The sequence below is a fragment of the Fistularia commersonii genome, chromosome 26, assembly GCF_037954325.1.
Source record: "Fistularia commersonii isolate RoL2024-O1a breed Wild chromosome 26, RoL_Fcom_v1.0, whole genome shotgun sequence".
NCBI classification, from domain to species: Eukaryota; Metazoa; Chordata; class Actinopteri; order Syngnathiformes; family Fistulariidae; genus Fistularia; species Fistularia commersonii.
Window position 1 is genome coordinate 7,063,046 of NC_141309.1, and position 26,478 is coordinate 7,089,523.

The following is a 26,478-nucleotide window of genomic DNA, read 5'->3' on the forward strand; positions in this document are numbered from 1 at the left end:
GGATTGCTATTAGATTGCTTCTCGCGTCCGCAGATATGCCATTTCACATGTCATGAGAGCTCAGGGTGCCTGGGGCTCTGAATTTTAAAAAGTCCCCCCCCCCCCCCCCCAAGTGCGTCTTAAATGCACTTTCTGAGATCACTCATGAGACACAGCCATTACCATCCCATCCATAGCTACTGAGCATTTTCAAACTGTTCAGGACTCTTCCGTGCTCCTCCTTCCATTACGCCAGATATCGATCCATTAGGCTCGAGTCTTCAGATTTTCTTTTTTTTTTTCTCGCACCAGGGATGTTGAACCCGCTCTCGGGAGTCCGGATAGATCCACGCTTTCCTGCAATCTCGTTAGAGGAACCAGTTGATGGGAAATGTCTCGTTATTTCGTTACAACTCACTCTGCATTCCGGCCGTTTCCTCCCGTACCCTCTCGTTAAGCTCTACATTTGAAAGATGACGCAGACGCTTCGTAAGAAATTCAGATAAGTCAATTTATAGGGTGACGCTTTATCACCGCAGTGAAATAAATTCAGCAAGTCGTCAGTCCTCATTATATATGATCATGTCTGATAAAACAAGGACATCGATTATTGTGTTGAATGTGATACACTGACAGAAGGTCTCATGTTTTTTGCTTAAACGCCCAACGGCGTTCTTCTATGATTCTGTCAAGATCGATGAATTGTATAGGAATTTCAGGTCCAGGACTGGTTACCTGAACTCAGATACTCGGAGGCAAGAGACACTGACAAACCAGCTGCCTTTCAGCAAATCCAGACATTCAAATAGCAGGCAGTCTGCCTGAGCTGCTGCAGACACCTGAGAGTTGCTGTTTTTTTTTTTTTTTTTTTTTCTAATGCCACGGTCTTGTGGAGTCCACGGGGAACGATGGCGAGGTCACAGAGGCACCCCATCGGACAGATCCGAGTGGTTCGATCCGTAGCTGTGTATCGAGTGGAGCTCTGTGGGTACGGGATCCGTACATTCCGTGACGACCTGTGCGGGGGGGGGGACCTTTATTTATAGCTATTGCAGTTTAAAAATGAAAGAAAAAAGATGCTACTCACTGAATCGAACTTTCTCTCGCTGTAGATTTCATTCTTGTCAATAAAAGTCAGCATGATCCAGTCACAGATGATGCTACACTGATGGCGGACAGATGAGATAATTTAGGGTGAGGGAGTTTTACTTCCCGATGCTGAATCCCCTTCCCTCCCCAAATAAAGGAAAAGCAATGAAGCTGTAACTCACAATCCCAACCGAGGTCATCGCAGTCACAGTGCTGATGATGGTCGGAATGGGACTGAATTTACCTGCCTGCGTTGAAATGACGCTGAAACATTACTCAGAAGTGATACGTTACACATGTCGTGACGGGAGTTTCTACTCACATGCCCGTGAACTATGACATCCAGGCGGATGCCATAGGCCTTGATCAGCGTCCGAGACTGAACTCCGTCTTTGTCATAATATTTGGTGAACCTCCACGATTATAAATGAGAGACCGTTAGAAAAAAAAGAGCGGGGAGAGATGAAGCCCGGACATTTAAAACGATAAATGTCATCGCACTGACTTGTAATAATAGCCGGAGTCGAATTGGTTCTTCCTCTGATCGAGACGTCGGAAGGAATATGTGGGTCCACATTGTGAGTGGTCTTTGTCCAGGTCGCACTGCCAATTGATGAATACTCCGATAACCCCCCCCTGAAATGACAGTATTACATACGGTACAATATTACCATCTTAATGACCACTGAAGCGATGACCCACCGTCCTGCAGAGCTCCGTGAAGTTCTCCCTGGCTTGATCGGTGATGTAGCCAAGGCGGAAGTTTGGGCAGTACGGCTGTTTCTCCTTGTCATAATGACATTTATTGAGGTATTTACGCAACTTGCGCTTGTTCGGCGCCGCTTTGACGTTCCCTCTGCCGAAGATAAAGAAAAGCATTTGTTTAGACCGTCTGTAGTTGTGTGTGTGCGTGCACGCGTTTGTATTTGCATGTGTCTGCCCGTCGACCTCAGCACTCCAAATTTCGGGAAGCGGATGGAGTTCCTGATGAATACAGTGAAGTTGATGGCCTCCAGTATAGCTGGCTCCCTGTTGAAAAACACGAAAACAATACCCTTCTGAAAAATGTGCCTTGATTTCACTGTAGCAGCTAGGACGACGACCAAAAACGCAGAAAGAGAAGGCTATTTTGCAAAGTGCTTGAGACGTCACAGAATCCGCATTAACCCCAAACAACACATCAGGACCAATGACGACAATCTGTGTGTTAGCAATGACTCCTGTTGCCATCGGTTTATCTCGATGTCAGCAAACCAGCTCGATCAACAACTCACCGTACGACTGCGTGTTCTTCAATCGGACACCAAGTCTGAATCTCACAGGTTTTGAAGGTGTGGTTGTAGTACTGAACGCATTTGCCGGTTCTCCTGCCTGTTCCAAATGAGGGGAAATCCGTCACGGAAAAGGATCGACCAAAAAGGCCAGAATTCGTAAAAGAAATCCATACCGTGACCGTTAAAGTCAACTTGTCCCTGGACACAGTCGGAGTCTGTCGTACAGTTGGCATTGGCGACGAGGAAATGCTGAGGCGAGAGAAGACAGATGGTTAATATCTGTGTTATTACATGTAAAATGTTGTTTTTGTGCAATTATTGTCACCTCAGCACAGGCCCCTTGCCGCTGGTCGTGGGTTACTTCTCGTCTCAGTATCGCACTGATGACATCACCACCCTAAATGCCACATACTGTTAACTAGGAGGGTTGATTCTTGTCTGGAGAACGTGAGTTTGGAGTTGATCTCGACTCACCTCCGAGGGTCGAACGTACTCCACGGTGTCCAGGATTTGATCTCCATGAGAGGCTATGCCTTTTATGCGAGTGTAAACAGAGCTCATGGGACCTGTTTCAATTTCCTGGTAGGCTTTTTGACTGATGAACACATACCTTAGGGAGAGAGAGCAGCAGAGAGCAAATACCACATTTTCTCTCCTGATGACTTAATTTTTTTTTTTATTCCTATCAGATTATATAATTCCCTCTCGTCGCTATCACTCACCACCAAAAACTACTTCTCAAGAAAAAAAAAAAAAATTCGGACTCTATTGACTGTGCAGTTATACCTTAACAGTCTGTCTGATAGTGGGCAAATACAATCTTATTCCTTTATACACACTTTTTCTATGATTGATAACAGTCACAACAGGAAAATAATATTCTTAACAAATTTGCTGATCTGTTTTTTTTTTTTTTAAAGCTGTCTTCGTAAACATTTTGATACGAGACAACATTATCCTAACATGTTATGCCATGTTAATGGTAATAATTACCAAAATTTAAAAATGTATTGTTTAGATCAGATAACAGTTAATGCTGCAAAATTATTCTTACAGCTATGAGTGAATTTTATGGAGTCATTGTGTGTGTGTGTGTGTGTGTGTGTGTGTGTAGACAACCAACATGCAGATATAAAAATGAAGCTTACCAGATGAAGTAGGTGATAACAAGTAACTGAACTCCCCTGTAAATTACTCCAAGAGTTCTGTTTTTAACCACCATAACTTTCGGTGTCTCATAGTCCCAAAAAGCAAGAAAATACTCTTTTAAAAACTCACACAGTCCCATGATGAATTTCTAAATAATGACAAGAAACAATTTGAATTGCACAGAACACAATTTCTGCCCCTTTTTCTTTCTTCTCTTCCTTTCCGATAAACCCCAGCCTGCATCCCTGTCACGAGCATCACGTCTCCCAGAGTGAAGAGGGGGGTGGGGTTGCAATGTGGTTGTAGTTTGGAGCTTTATGATGAAACATTTGAACTCAAACAAAATGCACAGAATATGTATCTGTAATGTAACATATTAAACCGTAACACCTGGTAGTCATTTCTAATTTGTTCAAAATATTCAAACTCAGTGAAGATGCATCTATATTTTTATATGCATTTTTATATTTTAAGTATAATAAGACAAGACTGTCTCTATTTTGTTTTCATTTCATTCATTTTCATTACCTATTAATTTTGATTGTAATTATCTCATCTGAATTTCAGTGCCACTGAATGCTGCTCCACTATTTCAAAATGCATTATGTTCCATAAATTCTCAGTATTATATCATACATCTTTTGTATATTTCTTATTTTTCAAAAATTAATTTTGATATGTTTGTGAGTAGCACTATCTATCTATCTATCTATCTATCTATCTATCTATCTATCTATCTATCTATCTATCTATCTATCTATCTATCTATCTATCTAGATGGATAGATATATGTATATATTTAACAACATAGCAATATCCTTCACGATGAAAAGAATGTACAAACATATTTATTTTATTTTATTTTATTTTATTTTATTTTATTTTATTTTATTTCTTTTTAAACAGGCATATACACGGACCGGCCTGTGATTGGGTCCTCCGCATCACTGCACTCACGTTTCGTTCGCGCATGTCAAACGACACGTGTGCTGGTTGCGCGTTGTAGTACACAGTTAATTATTTTGTGTACTCTTATACATTTTTATTTCATTTTAAGGGTGAAGCAATTAGCGGGATATCACGAATTGTCCATAAATGGGGGGGCTTCAAAAGAAGAAGGTAGGAGTTGTCGCCTTGGGGTCATGTCAGACATGTTATAACGTTAGCAGTCTGTTTATGGCTAATGTAGCTAGCGACTAGCTTTTTTTCACCATAAAATTGGTTTGGAGTCGTGTTATTGAGACAACTTTAGAAAAGTTTTATGGTACGTGACAGTTTTATGTGACCCCTTCTGCTTGTTTTGCAGTACGAGAGTGGCTCTGCTACTAATTACATCACCAGAAACAAAGCCCGCAAGAAATTACAGTTGAGCCTCGCAGACTTCAGGTAACTGCTAATCTATTGTAGCCGAACATGCTATCTCACGCTCCCTCCCGGATAATGTACAATTTCTGTGTCACTTTGGTTGCAACCAACAACCAGATGATTCTGCAAAGCGCGAATTTGTGTCTTTGTTATTTGTATGTGGATAAGCTTGAATCTATGATTCTGCAAAGCGTGAATTTGTGTCTTTGTTATTTGTATGTGGATAAGCTTGAATCTATCTGTCCAATGGGTGTTTAACTAGCCAGCTAGCATCCTTACCCTGACCTGTTTAATATTGAGGAGATTAGATGAGGATTGGTTCATCTATTGCATTTGATGAGCATTTAATGAAGAAGTTCATGTGTTATGAACAGTTTCCAAGTAAATTGTTTAGAACCACTATATCCTTATCGTGGATAAGATGAATCTAGCAGCAGACTTTTTGTGTCATGGATAAAATAGGATTAACTGTATTGATCCCCACGGGGGAAATTCCTTTGTCATAGCACCGTAACAGTTATAATGTCCAAAAAAATGAATACAAAACAGTAAGGCAGAAGATAGGAAGACAAAAAAAAATCCACGAATAAATAGACAGCAAAATGAGTAAATGATTGTTAAAAATATAAGTGTACTGTCTATCAGGTGTCCATGTGTTATCAGTGTTCTTTGTTTCAAGTAAGTCTTGCATCTGTGAGAAACTATTTGCTGATGGATTTTTTTGTTTTAATGATTTCAGGCGGCTCTGCATACTTAAAGGTATCTACCCTCGTGAGCCAAAGCACAAGAAAAAAGTTAACAAGGGCTCCACAGCTCCAAGGACCTTCTACTTGTTCAAGGATATTCGCTTTTTGCTCCATGAGCCAATTGTTAGAAAATTCAGAGAGTACAAGGTACTTGCAGGAATATGTTATTATGAGCACTGATTGTTGAACATTCCCTTTTTTGCTCTCTTCAGAAAAGGAACTTAAATGCAATTGCATTTAGTTTTCTTTTGATGAGTATTTTCTGTCCTATTGCAAATTTGAACTGAAAGGATATCTGACTTTTTAGGTGAAATGCTTTTGTTGGAGTTCAAACTCTGATATAAAAAATCATCTCAGTCAGTAGGGTTGTTGTTTTTATCTATTCATCTTTCAATCTAAATACGTTTCTAATCGTTTTTTCCCTCTGCTTTATTTGGAAAGATTTTTGTACGTAAACTTAGGAAGGCTTACGGGAAAACAGAATGGTCTGCAGTGGAGAGACTGAAGGAGAATAAGCCAACTTATAAATTGGACCACATCGTAAAAGAAAGGTGAGCTATCATTTTCAATTGTAGCTATAGGAGCGCGTAATTTAGTGGAAGTTCTTTGTGTATGAATTTACATTATTCTTTTAAATGATTTGCACCATTAACTTTTACCGTGTTACATCGGCAGGTACCCCACCTTTATTGATGCTCTCCGTGATATCGAAGATCCGCTCTGCATGTGCTTCCTCTTTTCCACCTTCGCCCGAACCGGAAAATGCCACGTGCAGACAATTCAGCTGTGCAGACGCCTTACTGTGGAATGGATGAACTATGTGATTGCGTCTCGTGCTCTCAAAAAGGTGACGGTATACGCTAAATGTGAAGCAGTGCCAAAACTGCCCAAGCAGCCTCCACTTTGTTGTCTGTAGTTAAACTAGTTGCTTAAGATAATTAGTATTAACCCGTCATTACCAAGGCTCCATGAAAAGGGACAATGGCAAAGCATGCCCCTATCAGCTCTTGATTCTTTTTATTTTTTTAAGAAAAAGGTTGTCTTATTGACATGGACTGATTTTTAGCAAACAGTTCTTAGTAACAGACTGCTCACTCTTCTGTCCCTAATAGGTTTTCATCTCCATCAAGGGAATATATTATCAAGCGGAGGTGATGGGACAGCTCATCACATGGGTGGTGCCATATCAGTTCTCTCACGATGTAAGTAGAGAATGATAAAACGCCCTGCAGAGTAATTCTGCAGAAAGCACAGGAGAACTTGAGACATTTTAGATTAGAATAATGACAATAAAACGTAGGTCAACTGTTTTTGCTCTTTTTCAGCACCCTACAGATGTTGACTACAGAGTCATGGCAACGTTTACAGAGTTCTACACTACTCTATTGGGATTTGTCAACTTCCGACTCTACCATTCCCTCAATCTTGTCTACCCACCAAAGGTGTCTTGAAGTCCACCGGATCCATCTTTCTGTCTTTGATAATCGTTCACGGTCACCACCGTCAATATTTGTTTGGGTGGCAGTTTCATCAGTTCCATGGATTTCTGCTCACCATAGTAATTTCCAGATCTGATTTAGGTCTTTGAGTGAAATATTAATGATAAATAGTAATGTATGGATTGCTCTCCGTGACTTTCATAATGATTAGTGACCTCTTTACTCACCACCTATTCTGGCTCGTATTTACACATCTGTTTTTTTTTGTTTTTTTTTTAAGCTGGACAGTAAAGATGAGCGAGAGCTGAAGGGGGACAATGAGGATGACTACGCCATGAACTCTGAATCCTACTTAGAGGTTAGATTCTTTATTGAACAGGTTGTCGGTCCTTATATCCACATAGTTTTCATTGTGTGGCAGGTTTTATTTATATTTCAGCCATCTCCATTGTAATGGAGTGGCTTGTAAGTCAAGTCGTAAGAAAAGCAACACACCATTTTCAGAAAATTTGTACTGTAATGTGAAATTCTGCCATTTTTCATTTTGCTGACATCCAGCCTGATTTATCATTCTGCATCTGACATTTTGGCTAGAGCTGAGCTACCGATCCATCCTTAAAATTACGGTGGTACACGTATACCTTCTAACATATAGATATCATGCATCTCTGAGTTTCATAAGAATCATGGCAGATATGTTATAAATATGTCATGCCAGTGTGCATGTACCTCATGAAATGGTCTTTTTTGTTGTCACACTTTGTCCTTGAGTAGAAACTGTCTGCCTTGAGTGCCAGTCTGGCCCGGGTGGTTTCAGCTGCTGAAGATGAAGATGCTGATTTGGACCATTTCCCAGTGGAAGGGGTAAGAACTCAAGCTTGATTGATGTGATCCAGTGTAATTCTCCCGCTCTACTCAAAATTCCTGACTGTCAGGAGTGAATCACAGTATATTTACTTGTGGAAGATCATGATTTAATTTGGTCTTTATATGGTGAATTATACTGTACCTCTGCAAATTGATGTCTAGAATGTCTCCAAACATAGCAAACTTGTTATTGAAATTTCAAGTCAACTTGACCTAATTGTAATCACTGAACTTCCTCGCAGTTTTTGTTGCTATGGAACTCAAACACAAGGTGTTATTGAATTGTTTTCTGAACTTAATTCGGTCGTATTTCCTCAGCGAACTGCATGTGATTTTGTTAATTTCGGGAGATTTTTTTTTATTTATTGTCAACAAGATGTGCTGTGACCTGTTGCAGCCTGATGTAACGTAACATGATCCCGCCAACAGAAGCATATTAACAATTTAACAGTGTAAAAGGTTATAGATCACCGGTATCGCTTCTATTCCTTTCGGATGTTCCCTTCAGGGGTTGTCAGCTATCTTCATGTCGTCTTTCACTCTACCCATAAATCCTGCTGGCCTCCCGTCTGGCAATTCAGACCTCAGCATCATCCCACCAAGACATTCCTTATCCTTCCTTTGCGTATGGCCAAAGCATTTCAATCTGAGTTCGCCTCCAAAACATCTAGCACGTGCTGTCCCTCTGATGGACTCATTCCTGATCCTATCCAGGCTCTTCACTCCCAGAGAGAACCTCAAGATCCTCATCTCTGGTTTCTACTGTTAGGTTTTCAAATTCAGGCATCTTGAATGCATCATAGCTAGAAATTAAAAGAAAAAAAAAATCTAATCAAAAACAAATATTTGTAGAGCATTAATTAAGCTAATTGGTCTCCGGGGAGCAGGGTGAGATTTTGCGTATCTCGGTCAAATGAGTCAAAGCCTTTTGAGGTGGGAGACCTGGGATTACTGCTTCTTGTTTGGTTGCCAAGGATGATGTGTTCCTCTCCCGGGGAACCCTGAATCGCCTTGCTGAGGTTCTGTTTTCTGTTCCATGTCCCACTCAATGTCTCTCCTCCTTGTGTTTGAAATTGAGACCCTCAATGTTTCTTTTTCAGGAGGACATGGGAACGATGGAAGCTCGAGAGCAGCAACAAAAACAAGAAGCAGCCCACAAGAAGATCTTTGAGGGACTCAAGTTTTTCCTAAACCGAGAAGTGCCCCGTGAGTCGCTGGCGTTTGTCATCAGGTGAGGGAATGCAGCCATTGTAAACCTCGGCGAAGGGCATCTGAGCGGCGTTCGAAGTATCGATGTGGCGCAGAGTTGAAAAATGTCGCACGATTTCAGGTGTTTCGGTGGCCAGGTGTCCTGGGACAAGTCTGTCTGCATTGGGAGCACCTACAATTCAACGGACGAGACCATCACGCATCAAATCGTGGACAGACCCATCGTTGACAAACAGTACATCAACAGGTGAACGAGATAATAACCTATCGTTATTTTTCGATCTGTTGTTCGATTGAGGTGATGTTGTCCTAACTTGATGTCAAAGGACGAAATTAATGACGGTGATGTCTCATGGCATTATTTTCAGGTACTACATCCAGCCGCAGTGGGTCTATGATTGTGTCAATGCCAAAATGGTCCTGCCAGTGGCGGAATACTTTTTGGGGGCCACATTGCCACCCCACCTCTCTCCGTTTGTTGAGGAGAAGGAGGGAGATTATATCCCCCCAGAGAAACTGAAGATCATGGCCTTGCAGCGGGGAGAGACGCCAGGTACGATTTGATCTCCGAAAGGTTAAAGTGGTCTTTTAAGTTCTCTGGTACCTTTTCTTGACACCAATCACAACAAGCGTAACCTTACCATATTTAGGCTGTGCCCCAGGAAAAGGAAGAAAACTAAGCTTTATTACAATATATGTTGCTCAATCCTCGTCAGTCATTCGTGACCATGGCATCAGTGCACAATTAGCTTTTAGTATAACCCAATAAAAGGCTTTACGGCTAAGCAGTAAAAGTGTAATGATACACCAGTCTGAATCCATTTATTGATTTAATCAATAAAATGAAATTTAAATGATACAAATATAAATGGCATTATGACTGCTATTACTTTGACTCCCCCGCCATGTCATTATTGAATCACAGGGGCGAAAAAAAAACCAGTACTCAGTACTAAGTACTTAGGTACCAATTGTATTCTTGGTGTAATTTTTCAGTTAGGCTAATCTTTCTTTTTTTGTGTATGTGTTTGTTTTAGTAAGTAATAATAGTAATAATTAGCAAGTAGTGAAAATAAAAATAGAGCTCTGTTCCAATAGCCCCATTCATATTCTTTCATAATGGAGGAGAATGAAGCTGACGTTGTCAATAAAAAATAAATAAAATTCAATTTTGGCTCATCTCATATTGCTGTCCAAATAACTGAAACCTGCAAATCGCACTCGTAATTCGCCCCCTCCTGTAGAGGGAAACTCTTACCAGAGTCGTGACTGAAGCTGTTTCTCCTTTTTATGCATACTTTAACTGTTGCATTGACCATAAGAAGGGCAAGACCTGAGTCACGTCATGTCTATATGTACTGGGGTGATACAAATCTGTACCAGATAACTTATCACTTCAGTCTCCTGTGACCTGCGATATCCCATTGTGTGATATCCCATGGCGGCCACATTGTGCACTCCAGCTGCTTTACACGTTATCTTGCGTAACTATTGCATCTCGTGGCATCATCTACCTATGCGATGCATTCCAAGGTTGTTGACATTTTTCCCCCAAATTTCCACAGGGTCACACATCAGTTTGATCACACTCACTCCGGTTTGTGAGTGAACGTAATCTCATCTTTTGCCGTGAATTTATCTGTTACTGTCCTTGTTTTTATTTAATGTATGTCACAGCTGATGAAGAAGAGGAAGAGGATGATGACGAGGAGGAGGAAGGAGATGACGATGACGACGAAGAAGAAGATGGAGGAGAAGAAGAAGAGGATGAGGAAGAAGAAGAGCAAGAGAAGAATCTTCAAAAGATGGAAGAGCAAAAATCCAAGGGCCAGGTTTGTGATGCCCCGTCCCTTTCGGTATGTGCAACTGGTAAAATGTAAACTGACTTTTTGTCTTCTCTCCATTTTAGTCCCTTCGGGTCAGAGTGACACCTGGAAAAGTTAAAGTCGCAAACCCGGCCCTCCTGGAGCAGGAGGAGAAAGCCGAAGAAAAGCGCTTGGCCATCATGATGATGAAGAAAAAAGAAAAGTATCTCTACGACAAAATCATGTTCGGAAAAAAGAGGAAAATCCGAGAGGTTAGTTCCATCGCGTCGGTTGAAATATGAATTTGCGTGTGGAAAAGACGGTGTGCGGAATCAACCCTCCACGTCTGACGTGGAATTCTTTATTTTCAGTATCTTATCTCGGTCTAGGAATGTTTTAACAGTCTGGTGCGTCCTTGAAAAGAAAGCAAAGAGAACCCAGTGTCTGCACTCTGAGTTCACCGACCTCTAAAACACAAGCGGCGTTTAAACTTCCTCTCATGAAATGCTTTTGGTTTGTTTTGTTTTTTTTTCCTCTCACAGGCTAACAAGCTCGCCGCAAAGAGGAAAGCTCACGATGACGCTGAGAAGGCAAAGAAGAAAAAGGCCAGAAAATGACCCTTCAGTGTACGTTAACATCGAGCTGGTTAGTGTATCTCACTTTCAACTCGTGGGCGAGTTACATGCACGCACGTGTGTGTGTGTGTGTGTGTGCATATATCATCTGTCATTTAAATCACATATATATTATGTGATATATACAAATTATGTAATTAATGATGTTGGAGTGTCTTTTGTCCTCTCAGATAAGAACTTTCCCACAGATACACCAGATATTTCTTACACTTAGGTTAAGCGTGTGTTTTTTTTTTAATTGTCTGTAAATTTGAAATAAACAGTGAACAAAACCTCCATTGTGACATCATTCGAAAGTAAATGGAAGCTGTTTGACGTCCGTTCGCTGTCGTATTTCTGTTGACCGCCCACCGGCCGCTGTCAGCTCTCACCTCCCACGCCTGGGTTCATCGAAAGCGATACCCACCGGGTCAGGAGTGCGAACAGAGGCTGACGTCTCCGCGAGGCCGTAGGCACCGGGGACGCAGAGCAGAACCCTGCCCTCCCGAGCCTCTGCCGAGGTGTCGGTGGGCAGAAGGTCCGGCAGGTCGCGGCCCGCACTCTTCAATCTCCTCATTCAGCCCGTAACCCTCCTTGCCCCCATCTGTCACTCAGATCTGCATTCCACGCGTGCCGGTCTTGTCCGGCCGTCAGCCTGGCACTCTGGGTCCCCTGCAGGAGAAGCCACACCCCGCACAACAAAAGTGTCAGTGTCGGGACCTTAACGGGCGGCGGCGCGCTCTCGACGTAGAGAGATGGCGCGAACAGGCCGCATGTTTTCATCCCGGCATGCAAAACCAAGTGGACTCCTGTCATGGCCGGATGTTCAGGGATTCTGCATAGAAATGGTGCTGGGGAAGCTCTCATGGAACATGAATATTCACACAATTCTATTTGGGAAATAAGGGCAGTGGTTATTAGGACAGCTCTTGGGAATGAATGAAAGTCCGTACTCGGACTCTGGACTGTGTGGGTTTTGTCCATCCTTAAATCTGCTGCAGAATGCAACGGCCCCCATGTGCGCCGTGTCACATCCTCCTATAGAATCCAAGCATGTCAAACAGCAGAGACAGAGAGAGTCCTCATCGAGTGGAACAATTTCGGTCTTTGTGCTTTAGCTTTCTGCATTTGTTCTTTTTATTTTGTTTTTCGCCGTCCCCCCCCCCCTCCTATCAGCTTGCAGCTCAGACTCCACTGTCTGCACTCAATAGCCCTCTGTATTGAGACAGAATAGGGACCATACAGCTCCCCCTCCCTTTCCTTGCCTCCCTCTCCTCTCTTTTACACTCCCTGACAAGCGCACGTCCCCTGACAGAGACCTTGATGTCACTAAGGCAGCCAAATGAGTCTCCCCGCTGAGCTCGACTCAGCAGGATCACTTGTGGAATGGGGAGTTGAGAAGCGTGTGTGTGTGTGGGGGGGAGGAGGCCCAGGGCATCAGGTGTGCATGTAGAGGCAGGGAGAGCGAAGAAGCAGCAGAAGCTGGGTGGGTGAGCCCTGCAGCGGAGGACATGTGATAAAGGCAGCGCGGGAGCACTGAATGCTTGCAGAATGTGTGTTTTCAAATCAAAAGTGCAGCGCATACATCTACTCGTCTTGGTCACTTGGGTGCGACAGCACCGACACTGAGGAACTCCTGGCCTTTGGGTTCATGCATTCATGAAAGGTAAGTTATCAATCTCTCTGTTAAACCAATACAATTGATTTCCTCCTAATTGCCTTATTTCGTGTGTTCCAGTGCCGACAGTGCTTTTATTATTATGTTTATTCACGTGCTGGATTACAGGTTTTTGGGGTGTATTGGTATAAAGATCAGGAGCAAAAAAAGTGTTGTCTGTCTGGTCAGAGTGTTTTAAATCCTTTCTGGGATAATGCGATCAAGAAGGATTTTATTCAACCCATAGCATTTGCATTTTGGAAGTTGATGCAGACACATACTTGAGATCGTGAAAAGAGCAGAAAAGACCTCCTTGACCCTGTGTGGAGGCTGGTGTTTGAATAATGACAGGTGGAGCGGAGTGGACCTGAACTGGAACTACAGATGACAACAACAGCGCCTAAAGCCTGTGCACATCCAAGGATATCTCACTTCATTCAAAACTTCAAGGACTAAAATAATGAATTATAAATAAAATAATCAACATGGAGACAACACTTTGTCAGAATTTTTAAATTATCGTCTCCAGTTGCAATAGCATTTTCAAGAAGGTTAGAAAGAAACTACCAGGTCAAGGAATCGGGAATAATGAGGTTGAGGGAATAATGGGGTTGCCTTTGCTTCCTGTGATGGTATCACAGCTTCGGTGTTCTGCAAGCAATGTTGCAAAGCGACATTCATTTACATGTCCAGATCGGGCCACCGCCGGCGAGACGCGAGGATGTTACCGCTCTGTAAGTATCTGAAAGTCAGCCTTTTCATAGGTTTTTTTTCAATGGGGAGGGGCAGATGCTGGTCTGGTCCATGGTTGTTATTTAGGACCCTGCAGAGAGGGAGCTTTTTCTGCCAGGAGATTGCCAAATAATGCAAATAATATCATAATTAAACAAAAGAAGTCACTGGACTTTTTGGACTATACATGTGCTACAGAGGTATAGGAGCTTTAAACCTTTTTTTTTTAGTTGTTAAGTTACACCTTACTGAAAGGCAAGTGTTGCACTGTAACAGAAAAACATCAACTTAAACCTGATTTTCACAGAGGACGCCAGATTCTAAGATACTGTGACAACCTTTGTTGCAGCTGCTACATGTGAGCAGATTCTTTTCATAGTGATGTCCTCTTAGAATGCACTTGCTGATAAAAGGTGAAGATTACGCTGCAAAAAGCCCAACTCGTGCTGCAGATGAGCACATTGTCAGAAACCAATTTTGCGCCTCTTGGATATCTGTTGAATCTGCTCTTTGCTGGTCCTGTGCCGATTCAGCAGGTGACTTGCTGTATCCCTTTCCACGAGAATGCATTATTTATTTTGTGGAACAGGTGAGAGGTGCTTTCCTGGCTCGATGTGTGCTTTCAGCTACATCTCTTGTTTGAAATGGTACCTTAAAGTCCTTCCATGAAAAACAAATACAACCAAAAACTGATTGTGAAAATCCAGCCCCAGAACCTCGATAATAGGATTATATTTTGTCGATATCTCAATTCAACTGATGAAAACCCACTAATAATCATTTTTTTGCTAAAACAACTCTAAGTTACCAGCATGGGTCTTCTAAATTCAGGGAAATTTTTTCATGTCATATTAACTAAAATATTCTATGACAAACCTTTATACCCTCAAAAATCAAACACTGCAACCTCAGTCCTCTCCTTCATGTTTAATAATTACCAATTGATTGCTTGTTAGGTCATGTTTTTTCCTAATTTCCTGGTTCTCTGTTCACTTTCTTGTGAACTTGGCTTGGAAGTTGCCAGGTAAGGTTTTTTCAACTTTTTTTCAGAAAAGAACAAAGAATTGTAAAAGACGTCAAAAAAAACAACAAAGAAAGCAAGGGATTTATACTATTTTAAGATAATTTTGTGGATCAATTCAAGCATTTACATCCTTACATCCCATAAGGAGATATTTTTTTTAATTTTATTTCTATTATTTTATTACTTATTTAATGATTTTTATCTTATTATTTCATTTTTAATCTTTTTTTGTTGCAGTATATATATATATATATATGTATATATTTGAAATGCATGATAATCTTCCGCTTCACAGAGAGATTTGGACAATAATGACGACGATACGCTTTGTTCCAGGTAATCCTTGACTCCACCGGACCATGACTATCAAGCAGGGGAGGCAGTGGAGGTCGGTGGGCAGAAGCCTGGTCCTGGGAATCCTGCTGACCAGTGGCATGATCCTGCTTTACTGCCTGTCTACCCCACAGGTTCATCTCAGTCTGCCCGAGTAAGATTCAACACACGCTCAACGTATCAGGCAAACACACACACACTGGCGTGGCTGTTGTTGATGGACAGTCATTTGAAATATAAAAAAAAGCACAAAACATGTACTTAATTTAATTGTGAATTACTATTAAAATATACTGTGTATCATCAGAAATAATTTCACAACTATAATCGATAAAAATTCCTGGACTGGATTATAGGACTGGATATTATAATTTTATAAACAAATATTCAGAAACATCACCACTACCTCCATGCAACAGCCATTTCAACAATGTTAAATCATAAATTTAAATGCAAGATAGGTGCATTTTACGTGAGAAATTCAACTGCTTTTTTTCCTCAGTCAAAGATTTGAAAAAAAAAAAAAAAAAAAATGAACATGATGAACTAAACGGCTTGACCAAAAAAAGGTGTTAAAAACCATATTCTCAAGCATGAATTCAAGGGGTAAATCATAATGAAAAACAAACAAATATTAAAATGCCTAAAATGTCAAAAGTGTTATATAATAAAAGTTGATTGGAAAATAATGGACCTACAACTTTTACCTGTTACATGAAAAGTTCATTTCCTGGTTTAAATGCTTCTCTTGTAACGGATGCTGACAATCTAATGATACAGTCTCTATTTATTGCAATGCTTAAATTTGGTGACAGTTTTTCTTAAAACAGTAATAATAGTATGGTTATTAAGTGTATTTTTTGTTTGTAAACATTACTCAATGGCTTTTCAAATGGATACATCATGAGTAAAGTAACTGAAGTGAATCACACTGATCAGGAAATAAATCTGCACTATATTTTTAGATCCAGGATGTGTGTTTTATTGTGTTTGTAGGTTTGACATGTCACACTGTGACAGGCATATGTTTTTTTTTTCCTGCAGGGTGCCAGTCCCTTACTCCTGTGCCCACCGTCCATCGCAGCTCCACGCCAAGCCAACCACAAACAGCACACAACGGACCTCTGGCATCACCTGCACTCCGAAAGTAGACATCATGTTCATGAAGACTCACAAGACGGCCAGCAGCACCTTCCTTAACATCCTCTTTCGCTTCGGAGAGAAGCATCAGCTTAAATTTGCTTTCCCCGACAGCAGAAATGACTTCTTTTACCCCTCTTCTTTCCAGCGGTCCCAGGTTCGAGACTACAGACCAGGAATGTGCTTCAATATTATCTGTAATCACATGCGTTTTAATGCAGCCGAAGTGGCCAAGCTGCTCCCGCAGGACACCGCCTATATCACCATCCTCCGAGATCCTGCCGATCTTTTCGAGTCGTCCTTCCACTACTTCGGCCGGCTGGTGACTTTCACGTGGAAGATACCGGGGGATGACAAGCTGACCGAGTTTCTGCGCAACCCCCATCAGTACTTCGATAGTGAGGGATTCAACTCTTTCTACCTCAAAAACCTGCTGTTCTTCGACTTTGGACAGGACAACAACCTGGAGCTGGCTGACCCGCGGGTGGAGGAGGGGATCAGATCCATCACCGAGCGCTTTCAGCTGGTAATGTTGGTGGAGCACTTTGAGGAATCACTCATCCTGCTCAAGGATGCCCTCTGTTGGGAAATGGAAGACCTGCTCTACTTCAAGCTGAATGCTCGCAAGGGATCCACCGTGTCCAAGTTGACCCCTGACCTGAGGGCCAGAGCCCTCGAGTGGAACGCCATCGACTGGAAGCTGTACCGCCATTTCAACCGGACCTTTTGGCAGAAAGTGGAGGCGTATGGGCGACGACGTATGGCTGAGGATGTGGCGGAGCTCAGAAGGAGGAACGCAGAGATGGCGGCCGTTTGCATTGAGGGAGGCCGTGCCGTGGAGGCCGGAAGCATTCAGGAGACGGCCATGAAGCCCTGGCAGCCCATCGGAGAGAAGTCCATCATGGGGTATAACCTCAAGACAAACATCGACAAGTCGCATCGGAAGCTGTGTCGTAAGATGTTGACGCCGGAGCTTCAGTACTTAACGGAGCTCGGGGTTAACCTGTGGATCACCAAGCTGTGGGGCCGAGTTCGGGACATCATTAACTGGTGAAGGAGCGCGAGAGCAAGACAAGATAAGCCAATGCGACACAAGGTTGCGTGACGTTACAAATTCCTAAAGCATTTCAATCTTGTGTACTGTAGTTAATCCGATGGGTGCTTGAGGGAAAAATAAAACACTTCCAGTCTACAAATATGGGAGTAGTTTTAGGACAGAAAGAAGCGACTTAGCAAGTTCGTTAGTATGGAAAAGTTGAATGAGTCAAATTTTACTGAAGGATGTTTATGAATGTAAAATATGAATGTGAGTTTTGCATTCCACTTAATTGTCCAAGACACTATTTATTGCTACACGGGGCACTACGTCCCTTATTTATACTTTATACGTTGCTATGTTTTCTGCTGCACTCAAAAGGTGAGTGTACTTTGCAGTAGTAGGCGACTGAAAGATCAAAAGGAACAGATATTTACCTAATAATCCAGTATATCACTCGTTATTTATGCAAATCCATCAATATATCTATTGATTCTTTACAAAACTTGAGCAATTATGGATTCATCCTTAATTTGATATCCCCTGTCCTCCAAATGCTTCTCCGTCTTTCTTATGAACAATTAATAATTTTCCCCAATTTCTCCTTGGGAACAAAGTTAAGATTTACATGTAATAGTTTACATATTTTTGACTGATTCTTACAAATGACCTGCTTGTGCCTGTGACAATGTCTTTCATTCTTGTTATTGTTTCACTGTGTATTAAGTAGCACCACTGTCAGGCTTGTTGTGGATGAATACGTATGAGATATGTAGGATATCCTTATATCAAGATATACAGTATTTCTATGTATATGCATGCATGATTGTGTGCATATATATATATATATATGTGCCGCTTCATCTTATTCTGAGATAAAGCTGTTCATCATGTTCTCATCATCTCATCTCATCAGTATTCAAAGGGTTCTTACTTCATCAGCTGTGATTCTTCGTTGTAAAAATAAAATGTGAAACTTCAAAGAGATGTTTTTTTAAAATGGATCAGGTGTAAAGTACGATGGTTCGTGTCGTCAATTAACTGTAATGCTATTAAAATGTGACACCCTGTAATAAAGTCTAACCAAAATCATCAGATTCACAAACAGGTAATCTTAGTGAGCGACATCTGTGAATGCCTCTCTACTGCATTGACATCTTTGAACAGTGCGCCGTTAGTTATTCTTTTAAGCCTGAATAAGATATGAATTCAAATATGTTAAAATGAAAAAAATACAAATTAGGGATGATATGGTCTATCCATGCAACATCTTGAGGAAAATATGGATGCTTTCCCAGAACAGGTGAAGTCTTGTACCTGCTCCTTAGACTGAAAATATGTCTAATATTAAGGGATGTTATAGGCATCATTTCATAGTTTTTAAAACTGTCCATGCGTATCTACCAATAATACAATGATGAATATTTGTTTATACAAACAAGGACTTCACTGGTTCTTTTCCAATGATCTATTTCAAGTTGTCATTGGTTGTTTAGACAAGTGTACGCATATATACGCTGTTACTAAATAAGACAATGAATGTAAAAATGAGTAGAAACTGAATGAGGATACATTTTGATGTTCGTATGAACGACAACTTGGACTATATTGGTGAAAAGTCAAAATACTCAGGCCTTCTTACCATGCAGTCAAGAAAACGCTGCACAACTAAAGCGTAATTCCCCGATCGGCCGCTAGGGGCGGTAGTGAGCCGTAAAGTCAGAGGACAAACTCGGGGGCGTGCCGTGACTGGCTAACCGAGCACTTTTCGATGGCACGCTCTTGTTTTACCTGTTTCGTTTTCGGTCATTCCCCTGACATTTCGTGAAATAACGAGAAATATCCCAGTCGGAGTATTGTAGCGGAAGATGATAATTTTAAGGAGAATCGATTCATGAAAGGATACAAGCCTTAATTGACGTTTTATTCGCTGTAAATGCTGATTGTTTTGCAGCTTAGCACTAGCATAAAAGTGATTTAGCAATTAAGCTAGCTCTTGTTTTGAAGCTCGCCGCTCGCTGAGCCGTACTCGGAAGAGTATAACCCTCCGAGTTTAACTACACTGACCAATTTCTGTCATAGTGCGGGTAAAAAAATCCGAGGCTTGACAACGAAAAGGAGCCGTAGTAGCTCTGAAGTGACGGAGCGATGACTTAAGCCTCAGACGTCCCCGCATATGACCGGCGCTGAGAAGAAACCCTCACCCGCCGGATGAGTAAGCAACAATGTCCTGCAAATCCACCAAAGTGGCCCCGAGTGTTGACTTCGACCACAGTTGCTCCGACAGCGTGGAATATCTGACACTTAACTTCGGCCCCTTCGAGACCGTTCATCGCTGGAGGAGACTCCCTCCGTGTGATGAGTTTGTCGGCGCCAGGTAATCCTTGACCACCTGTGACCCCACTGATCCACCCGAATCCGGATGCTGATTTTCCCTCAACCTTCACTTTCCAGGCGCAGCAAACACACCGTTGTGGCATACAGGGATGCCATCTACGTGTTCGGGGGAGACAATGGGTGAGGATACTCTCTTCCCTCTGCGACAAACATGTCTCCATCGATGCATGACACACCATTATAATCTCTGTCCTGTAAATCAACAGGAAAAACATGTTGAATGACTTGCTCCGTTTTGATGTGAAGGACTGCTCATGGTGTCGGTAAGATCTCTGCAACCCGCAGTCCTGTTTACTGTACATGAATTCAGATCAACATGATAAGATTCTGACTATTATATATATTTTTTAAAAGCGCGTTCACCACTGGAACCCCACCTGCCCCCCGATATCATCACTCAGCCGTCGTCTACGGCAGCAGCATGTTTGTTTTTGGTAACCTTTAATCCTATACTTTTTGTAATCTGATGCCTCCCCTCCGATTTCATCTTGTTGATACATCCTCTACCTATATTTCAGGGGGCTACACTGGAGACATCTACTCAAACTCAAACCTGAAAAACAAGAATGACCTTTTTGAGTACAAGTTCGCCACAGGGCAGTGGACAGAATGGAAAGTGGAGGGGAGGTAATGTACATTTACTTGGAAAGGTGCCTATTTGCAAGTTCAAGTTTTTCATGCTTTTTTAAATGTATTTTTTATTACAATCAAACAAATGTAGGACTGTTTTAAGACTGTAAAAACATTTCTAACATGAGAAGTAGATCCACCAGCTTTTAAAAACACTTTTGGCTGAAAATTGAAGTGCAGTATTAATATTTATTTCATGTAGAAAAAGCTAAACATCATGATAGAATGTCAGAAATCAAGCAACGTCATAAAACAGTCATATCTCAATGGTCTTTATTCATCTTCATTCATGTTTCAGCCTGCCGGTGGCTCGATCTGCTCATGGAGCCACAGTCTACAGTGACAAACTTTGGATATTTGCTGGCTATGATGGAAATGCCAGGTATGTTAATATATAGGACTATACATTTATACCACATCTTTTTTTTTTTTTTTTAATTTCACCAATCTTGATATGTGCACCTGTCCGATGTATAGGCTGAATGACATGTGGACCATCAGTCTTCAGGACAGAGAGCATGCTTGTTGGGAAGAGGCGAGTATATTTACTTTCTCATCAATTGCAGAGCTGCAGAATGCCCTCTGTGCCCTTTGCTGACGTCTGCCTCTGCCTTTTTGTGTATCAGATTGATCAGAGCGGTGAGATTCCACCATCTTGCTGCAACTTTCCCGTAGCTGTTTGCAGGGACAAGATGTTTGTGTTTTCTGGTCAGAGTGGAGCCAAGATCACCAACAACCTCTTCCAGTTTGAGTTCAAAGGCCACATGTGAGAAAAAGCCCAACTGTCTCCGAAGATGAAACATTTCCTCTGCCGAATCCAGCATGTGGAATTATGGGACCGTTTAATTCATCGCGTCACCTTTTCAGGTGGACCCGCATCCCAACTGAACATCTGCTGCGAGGCTCCCCCCCACCTCCGCAGCGACGTTACGGCCATACCATGGTTGCCTTCGACCGCCATTTGTATGTGTTTGGAGGTGCAGCCGATAACACCCTGCCCAATGAGCTGCACTGCTATGACGTGGACTCTCAGACGTGGGAGGTGATCCAGCCCAGTCTGGATAGCGAGGTACGAGCCACAGTGGGTTTATAAAGTTGGATCTGAAGCAATAAAGGAAAAATGGTTTAATAGGATAAAGTACAGTAGACTGGGGGAAAATAGTGTTGTTTTATTTCAGTGTTATTTAAATGCAGGTATAATGCTTCTAAATGGAGTCAAATGGTTCCTTTTCTATTAGATGAAACATATAGAATAAAATGCCAATATTTTTTAAATATTATTGATTGGCCATAAAAATGTCTGCAAAATATTCAGATTTATTGTTTTTGCTAATTATGCAAATCTTATGATGAAAACATCTGTAGTTTTGCAGCCCATCTAATCATTTTTGTTTAATCATTGTGGGGAAATTGTTCCCCTTTATGTCAGTGTTTTTTAATGGAATTATTTGTTTTACTTTGTAATTTTTATTTGACTAAGGCCACTAGAGGGTTCAGCAAGGCCTCCTAAAGTAACCACCGTCACCCCCTTTGGTTGCTATCAGATATCACTGATGTCACCGAAAAAGACATGTATATTAAACTCTTTAAGCATTTGAAAGGAATATTTTAACTGCAAAATGTCCCCTGTCACTGCATAATCAGATGCCCAGCGGGAGACTCTTTCACGCAGCAGCTGTGATACAAGACGCCATGTACATCTTTGGAGGGACCGTGGATAACAACGTTCGCAGCGGGGAGATGTACAGATTCCAGGTCGACATTTGAAATATACAAGCTCTTGATATGCTGGATACACCTTTGATCCATAAAAAATATTTTTTGTAGTTTAAGGAGAATCCTAGTTAATGTTAAGCCCAAATTTTGCTTGTCACAGTTCTCATGCTACCCAAAATGTACTCTTCACGAGGACTACGGCAAGCTGTGGGAGAACCGTCAGTTTTGTGATGTCGAGTTTATTCTGGGAGAGGTGAGGTTTTACAGTCTCATATGAAACCAAAGTGTAATCAATCCTCAGCCGAGGAGCGCTATCAAATAGGCATATTTTTCTCCCTCATCTGTCTTCCTCCTTGTTGGATGCAGAGGGAGGAGCGAGTTCTAGGACACATTGCCATAGTGACTGCACGATGCCAGTGGTTACGGAAGAAAATCCTGCAGGCTCGGGACAGGCAGCGGCAGGTTAGAGCTGCACATACAGTGTTTGGCCTCCGTGGGTTTTCATTTTCATGGTTTTAGAACGTGACATATTCATACGCACCACTGCAGAGAGGATGTAGCACAGCGTCTCGAAGCACAGAGTTAACAATTAAAATCAGCTCTCGTAAACTGAATTAAAGTCCTCAGTCCACAGTTGTAATGAAATCTCATGTAACGCTATGATGTCGCTATCTATATTGTCTTATTATCATCAGTAGATTAAGAAAATATGCATGATATTTGATATAGTATATAGTTTACATAGTAGTCCACGTTCTTTTTGGTAGAAAACGTTATCAACGTTAAGGTAAGAGGCTGATTTTTTACGTGGAAGTTTCCATAATGTGCTGTTCATATGTGCAGAAAGCCAAACAGGGGAGCAGCGAGGAGATCGATGAAGGAGCAACCGGAGGAGAGCGGGACGTCCCAGGAGGCAACAGGCTACCAAGCAGGCAGCCGCTGTTGGAGGTATCGATCAGGGAAGCAGATGCCCAGCCTTTCGAAGTCTTAATGCAGTTCCTGTACACAGACAAGATCCAGTACCCGCGGAGAGGTAGTGCTGCCAAAGTTTGTCCTTGTTGTCAATATGTGAAACATTGTGAAAGAGTTTTTTTTGGGTTTTTTTTCGTCTCCTTGTCTGCTTCCTCAGGTCATGTGCAGGATGTTCTCCTCATCATGGATGTTTACAAACTGGCCCTGAGTTTCAAGCTTTCCCGCTTGGAGCAGCTTTGCGTGCAGTACATAGAGGCGTCTGTCGACCTGCAGAATGTTCTCAGTGTCTGCGAAAATGCCAACAAGCTACAACTGGACCAGCTGAAGGTACATTTCAGTTTGATTGGTTTTTTTTTTCAATTCTTTACTTCAAACTCCCAGGGCTTTAAACCTGGACAGGCGAGATTACTCTCTGTCTTTTAGACCTTTGACTCTCGCGAGTTAAAACTGTCCTTACGAAAATGAGGGTTTTAAGATATACAAGAAATTTGCAGAGCACATTCAAAAATTACTCTTCTACAAAAGCAATTTTGACAAGACCCCTTACACTTACCTTATGAAGGTGAACACTAACCGCAGCTTTGGCTTTTACTGACCCCCAGTGGTTCAAATTCAGGATGTGCTCATTATAAAGCTCGGAAAAATCCCCGGCTGAGCATGCTCGCAGAAGCAGAGGAGACAGAATGACTCATTCTTGTATTGATTTCTCCCTCCCTCCAGGAGCACTGCCTTAATTTTGTAGTGAAGGACTCGCACTTCAACCAGGTGATCATGACGAAGGAGTTCGAGCACCTGTCCACCCCGCTGATCGTGGAGATAGTGAGACGAAAGCAACACCCCCCTCCGAGGCTTTACTCCGACCAGCCCGTGGACATCGGGACCTCGCTGGTGCAGGACATGAAGGCCTACCTGGAGGGGGGCGGCCTGGACTTCTGTGACATCATTCTGCTCTTGGACGGACACCCGCGACCCGCTCACAAAGCCATATTGGCAGCTCGATCCAGGTAGAAAATGTAGCTGGACTAGTTCTACTGTACATGTCTGCCCTATGCCACAACAGAACAGAACACCCAGCTGTGATTATTTACGAGTACTTTATTTTTTTTTTAATTCGGTGTTGTGAAATTTCCAACATTTAACCCTCCCCTTTTGATTCCTCAGTTACTTTGAGGCAATGTTTCGCTCTTTCATGCCAGAGGACGGTCAGGTAAATATCTCAATCGGCGAGATGGTTCCAAGTAAACAAGCTTTCGAGTCCATGCTGCGTTACATCTACTATGGAGATGTCAACATGCCCCCAGAAGATTCTCTGTATCCTCCTCTTGTTTAAAAGGCGTCACAAGTGCTGTTATTCAATGATGTGAATTTGGCCGACGACTGATGAAGTGAGTGGGTTTTGTGCCATGGCAAAACACAAATACAACAATTAGACATGCTAAAAGTGGCCGCCTACATTGTGCAGTTTTACTTATGCATTGTGTTGCATGTTTAAATGAACACGATGGCATACAGTGTGTTTTTGTGCGCCAACTTAGGAAATGATCAGCCTCCTCGTCGACGAATCCTAATTTTTTTGTCTTTCCTTGACTCCAATTAAACAGCTATCTTTTTGCTGCACCATACTATTACGGGTTTTCAAATAACAGGCTGCAGGCTTACTGTAAACAAAATCTCGAGATGAACGTCACTGTGGAGAACGTCCTGCAGGTATGCCTATTTATGCCCCGGGAGCCATGACCCAGTTAAAAAAAGCCGCTCCCTTGCCTGAATATTTCGTTTTTTTGTCCAGTGAGAATCATCTATTTATATGCATCTCTCTCTTTTTCCCTTCTGCCGTAGATCCTGGAGGCGGCCGATAAGACACAGGCTCTGGACATGAAGAAGCACTGTCTCCACATTATTGTCCACCAGTTCATTAAGGTGGGTGGGCTTGTATCCGGAGCTCTTGGGGTTTGCTGCCCACTCACTGCAGCTGAGCTAACCCTGTAGTCCCATCGTCTTTGCGGGAGTCCTGACATCCGCGGCCCGCTAGTGGATTGTGCTCGTTTTGCCTGCGGTGGGGAGACCGGCTGTACAAGCACTTCCTCGCAGAACCTCGAGAGTCATCGTGCCACGCTTGTTATTGTTTTATTCCTACGAAATATTCAAGCACTGAGTTCTCACCCATTCCACCTCAGTGTTCTGTTGCAAAAAAAAAAAAAAAAAAAATGTTAAGCCCCCCCCTGCTCCCTCCCTTTTTTCGTCCATATTTTTAAGCATGCTCAGATCACGTGCCGTTTCTTCTTCATTTTAATCTGATTCATTGCCTTTTGATTTTTTTTTTCCTTTTTTTTTTTTTTCTGTTTTCATTTTTCGCTCTCCTCCCATTCCAAAGGTGTCCAAGCTCCCCAACCTGCGGTCTCTCAGCCAGCTGCTGCTGTTGGACATCATAGAGTCCCTAGCTACACACATATCAGACAAGCAGTGTGCCGAGATGGGCTCCGACATTTAGGATGACACGAAGAGCTGGGCTTTTATTTCCTATTTTTTTCCCTCCCTCTTCTAACTGAAACGACATATCTTCGCTCCGTTTACTCGTAGCCATTCCCTCCCTTTGGTTTGGTCCTGGCATGTCTCCTATGCATTCGGTGCAAGGTTTTCGTCCTCGGTTAAAAAAAAAGTCTGGAAACCCACTCATACGTCCAGTGCTATTTATTTATTCTGTATACACAAAGTTAGCTCGGTGAAATCTGCTCAGTATTTGTGCTGCTTTTTCTAACCATAGGAAAGCCGTTTAATGTATAGAAATGTTTGGACCTGCGCCGACTAGTTGGATGAAATCTCAGCCATAAGGTGAGCTGCAAATACGAAATTATACGTACCATGAGATTAATTGACGCAGATCTCTATTCTTCACTCATTTTACTTTCATCTCTGACATGTAACATCTCCAATATGGATATTAACATCATTATACGGAAAATACCGAAAGCGAGTATTATGTGCAGCTCAATGTTCATTGTTGTGTCATGTTTAGTTGTCATTGGCATATTTGTCACATTAAGCATCTCTAAGCAGAGCTGAGACGTGAAGGGTCCCAATCTGCTCTTATAGCAAATGTATATTTAGTGACATCTGTATGCTGGTAAGGAATATTTACCCACACGGGGTCCATGTATTTAAAGCCTTAATAAATCATCTCAACTGGAAGTTAAACCAAGTATTTGCTGTTCCATCAGAGCAAGTTTTCTTTTCTTTTTTTTATCTTTCGTTGATTGGAAAGGATATTACACAGAATAACAGTCATGACCTTAAGCATGTGTAAC

At 42.0% G+C, this 26,478-nt stretch overlaps 4 protein-coding genes across 5 annotated transcripts; 3 read left to right on the forward strand and 1 right to left on the reverse strand.

Annotated features, from left to right (window-relative positions):
* Nucleotides 1-486: 486 nt before the first annotated feature.
* On the reverse strand, nucleotides 487-3,636 carry p2rx2 (purinergic receptor P2X, ligand-gated ion channel, 2). The gene is made up of 12 exons (XM_086174017.1): nucleotides 3,491-3,636; nucleotides 2,817-2,952; nucleotides 2,668-2,739; nucleotides 2,516-2,591; nucleotides 2,343-2,439; nucleotides 2,017-2,097; nucleotides 1,771-1,924; nucleotides 1,574-1,704; nucleotides 1,391-1,481; nucleotides 1,251-1,316; nucleotides 1,067-1,144; nucleotides 487-995 (listed from the first exon to the last, which is right to left on the reverse strand). The coding sequence occupies exons 1-12, from the start codon at nucleotides 3,628-3,630 to the stop codon at nucleotides 897-899; spliced, it is 1,221 nt and encodes a 406-aa protein (XP_086030143.1). The 5' UTR covers nucleotides 3,631-3,636; the 3' UTR covers nucleotides 487-896.
* Nucleotides 3,637-4,453: 817 nt separating this feature from the next.
* On the forward strand, nucleotides 4,454-11,829 carry pes1 (pescadillo ribosomal biogenesis factor 1). Its single transcript, XM_086173964.1, has 15 exons — nucleotides 4,454-4,610; nucleotides 4,798-4,877; nucleotides 5,596-5,749; nucleotides 6,044-6,153; nucleotides 6,278-6,449; nucleotides 6,715-6,804; nucleotides 6,928-7,044; nucleotides 7,322-7,399; nucleotides 7,816-7,905; nucleotides 9,009-9,139; nucleotides 9,239-9,364; nucleotides 9,486-9,670; nucleotides 10,795-10,949; nucleotides 11,027-11,194; nucleotides 11,465-11,829. Exons 1-15 carry the CDS (start codon nucleotides 4,587-4,589, stop codon nucleotides 11,537-11,539), a joined length of 1,755 nt encoding a protein of 584 aa, XP_086030090.1. The 5' UTR covers nucleotides 4,454-4,586; the 3' UTR covers nucleotides 11,540-11,829.
* A 1,120-nt stretch (nucleotides 11,830-12,949) lies between these two features.
* Nucleotides 12,950-18,441, forward strand: gal3st1a (galactose-3-O-sulfotransferase 1a). Of its 2 annotated transcripts, none has more exons than XM_086173965.1 (3): nucleotides 12,950-13,202; nucleotides 15,245-15,436; nucleotides 16,327-18,441. In XM_086173965.1, the coding sequence occupies exons 2-3, from the start codon at nucleotides 15,309-15,311 to the stop codon at nucleotides 17,474-17,476; spliced, it is 1,278 nt and encodes a 425-aa protein (XP_086030091.1). In that variant the 5' UTR covers nucleotides 12,950-13,202; nucleotides 15,245-15,308; the 3' UTR covers nucleotides 17,477-18,441. The 2 variants fall into 2 exon arrangements, with proteins under 2 accessions (XP_086030091.1, XP_086030092.1); XM_086173966.1 differs by having other exon boundaries at nucleotides 13,083-13,202; nucleotides 15,286-15,436; nucleotides 16,327-17,614.
* A 725-nt stretch (nucleotides 18,442-19,166) lies between these two features.
* lztr1 (leucine zipper like post translational regulator 1) lies at nucleotides 19,167-26,371 on the forward strand. The gene is made up of 19 exons (XM_086174033.1): nucleotides 19,167-19,835; nucleotides 19,913-19,975; nucleotides 20,062-20,118; nucleotides 20,210-20,289; nucleotides 20,374-20,482; nucleotides 20,784-20,867; nucleotides 20,963-21,020; nucleotides 21,112-21,251; nucleotides 21,353-21,554; nucleotides 22,130-22,240; nucleotides 22,362-22,454; nucleotides 22,568-22,663; nucleotides 23,045-23,234; nucleotides 23,331-23,500; nucleotides 23,894-24,177; nucleotides 24,335-24,484; nucleotides 24,775-24,880; nucleotides 25,013-25,093; nucleotides 25,548-26,371. Exons 1-19 carry the CDS (start codon nucleotides 19,684-19,686, stop codon nucleotides 25,662-25,664), a joined length of 2,343 nt encoding a protein of 780 aa, XP_086030159.1. The 5' UTR covers nucleotides 19,167-19,683; the 3' UTR covers nucleotides 25,665-26,371.
* The last annotated feature ends 107 nt before the right edge of the window (nucleotides 26,372-26,478 follow it).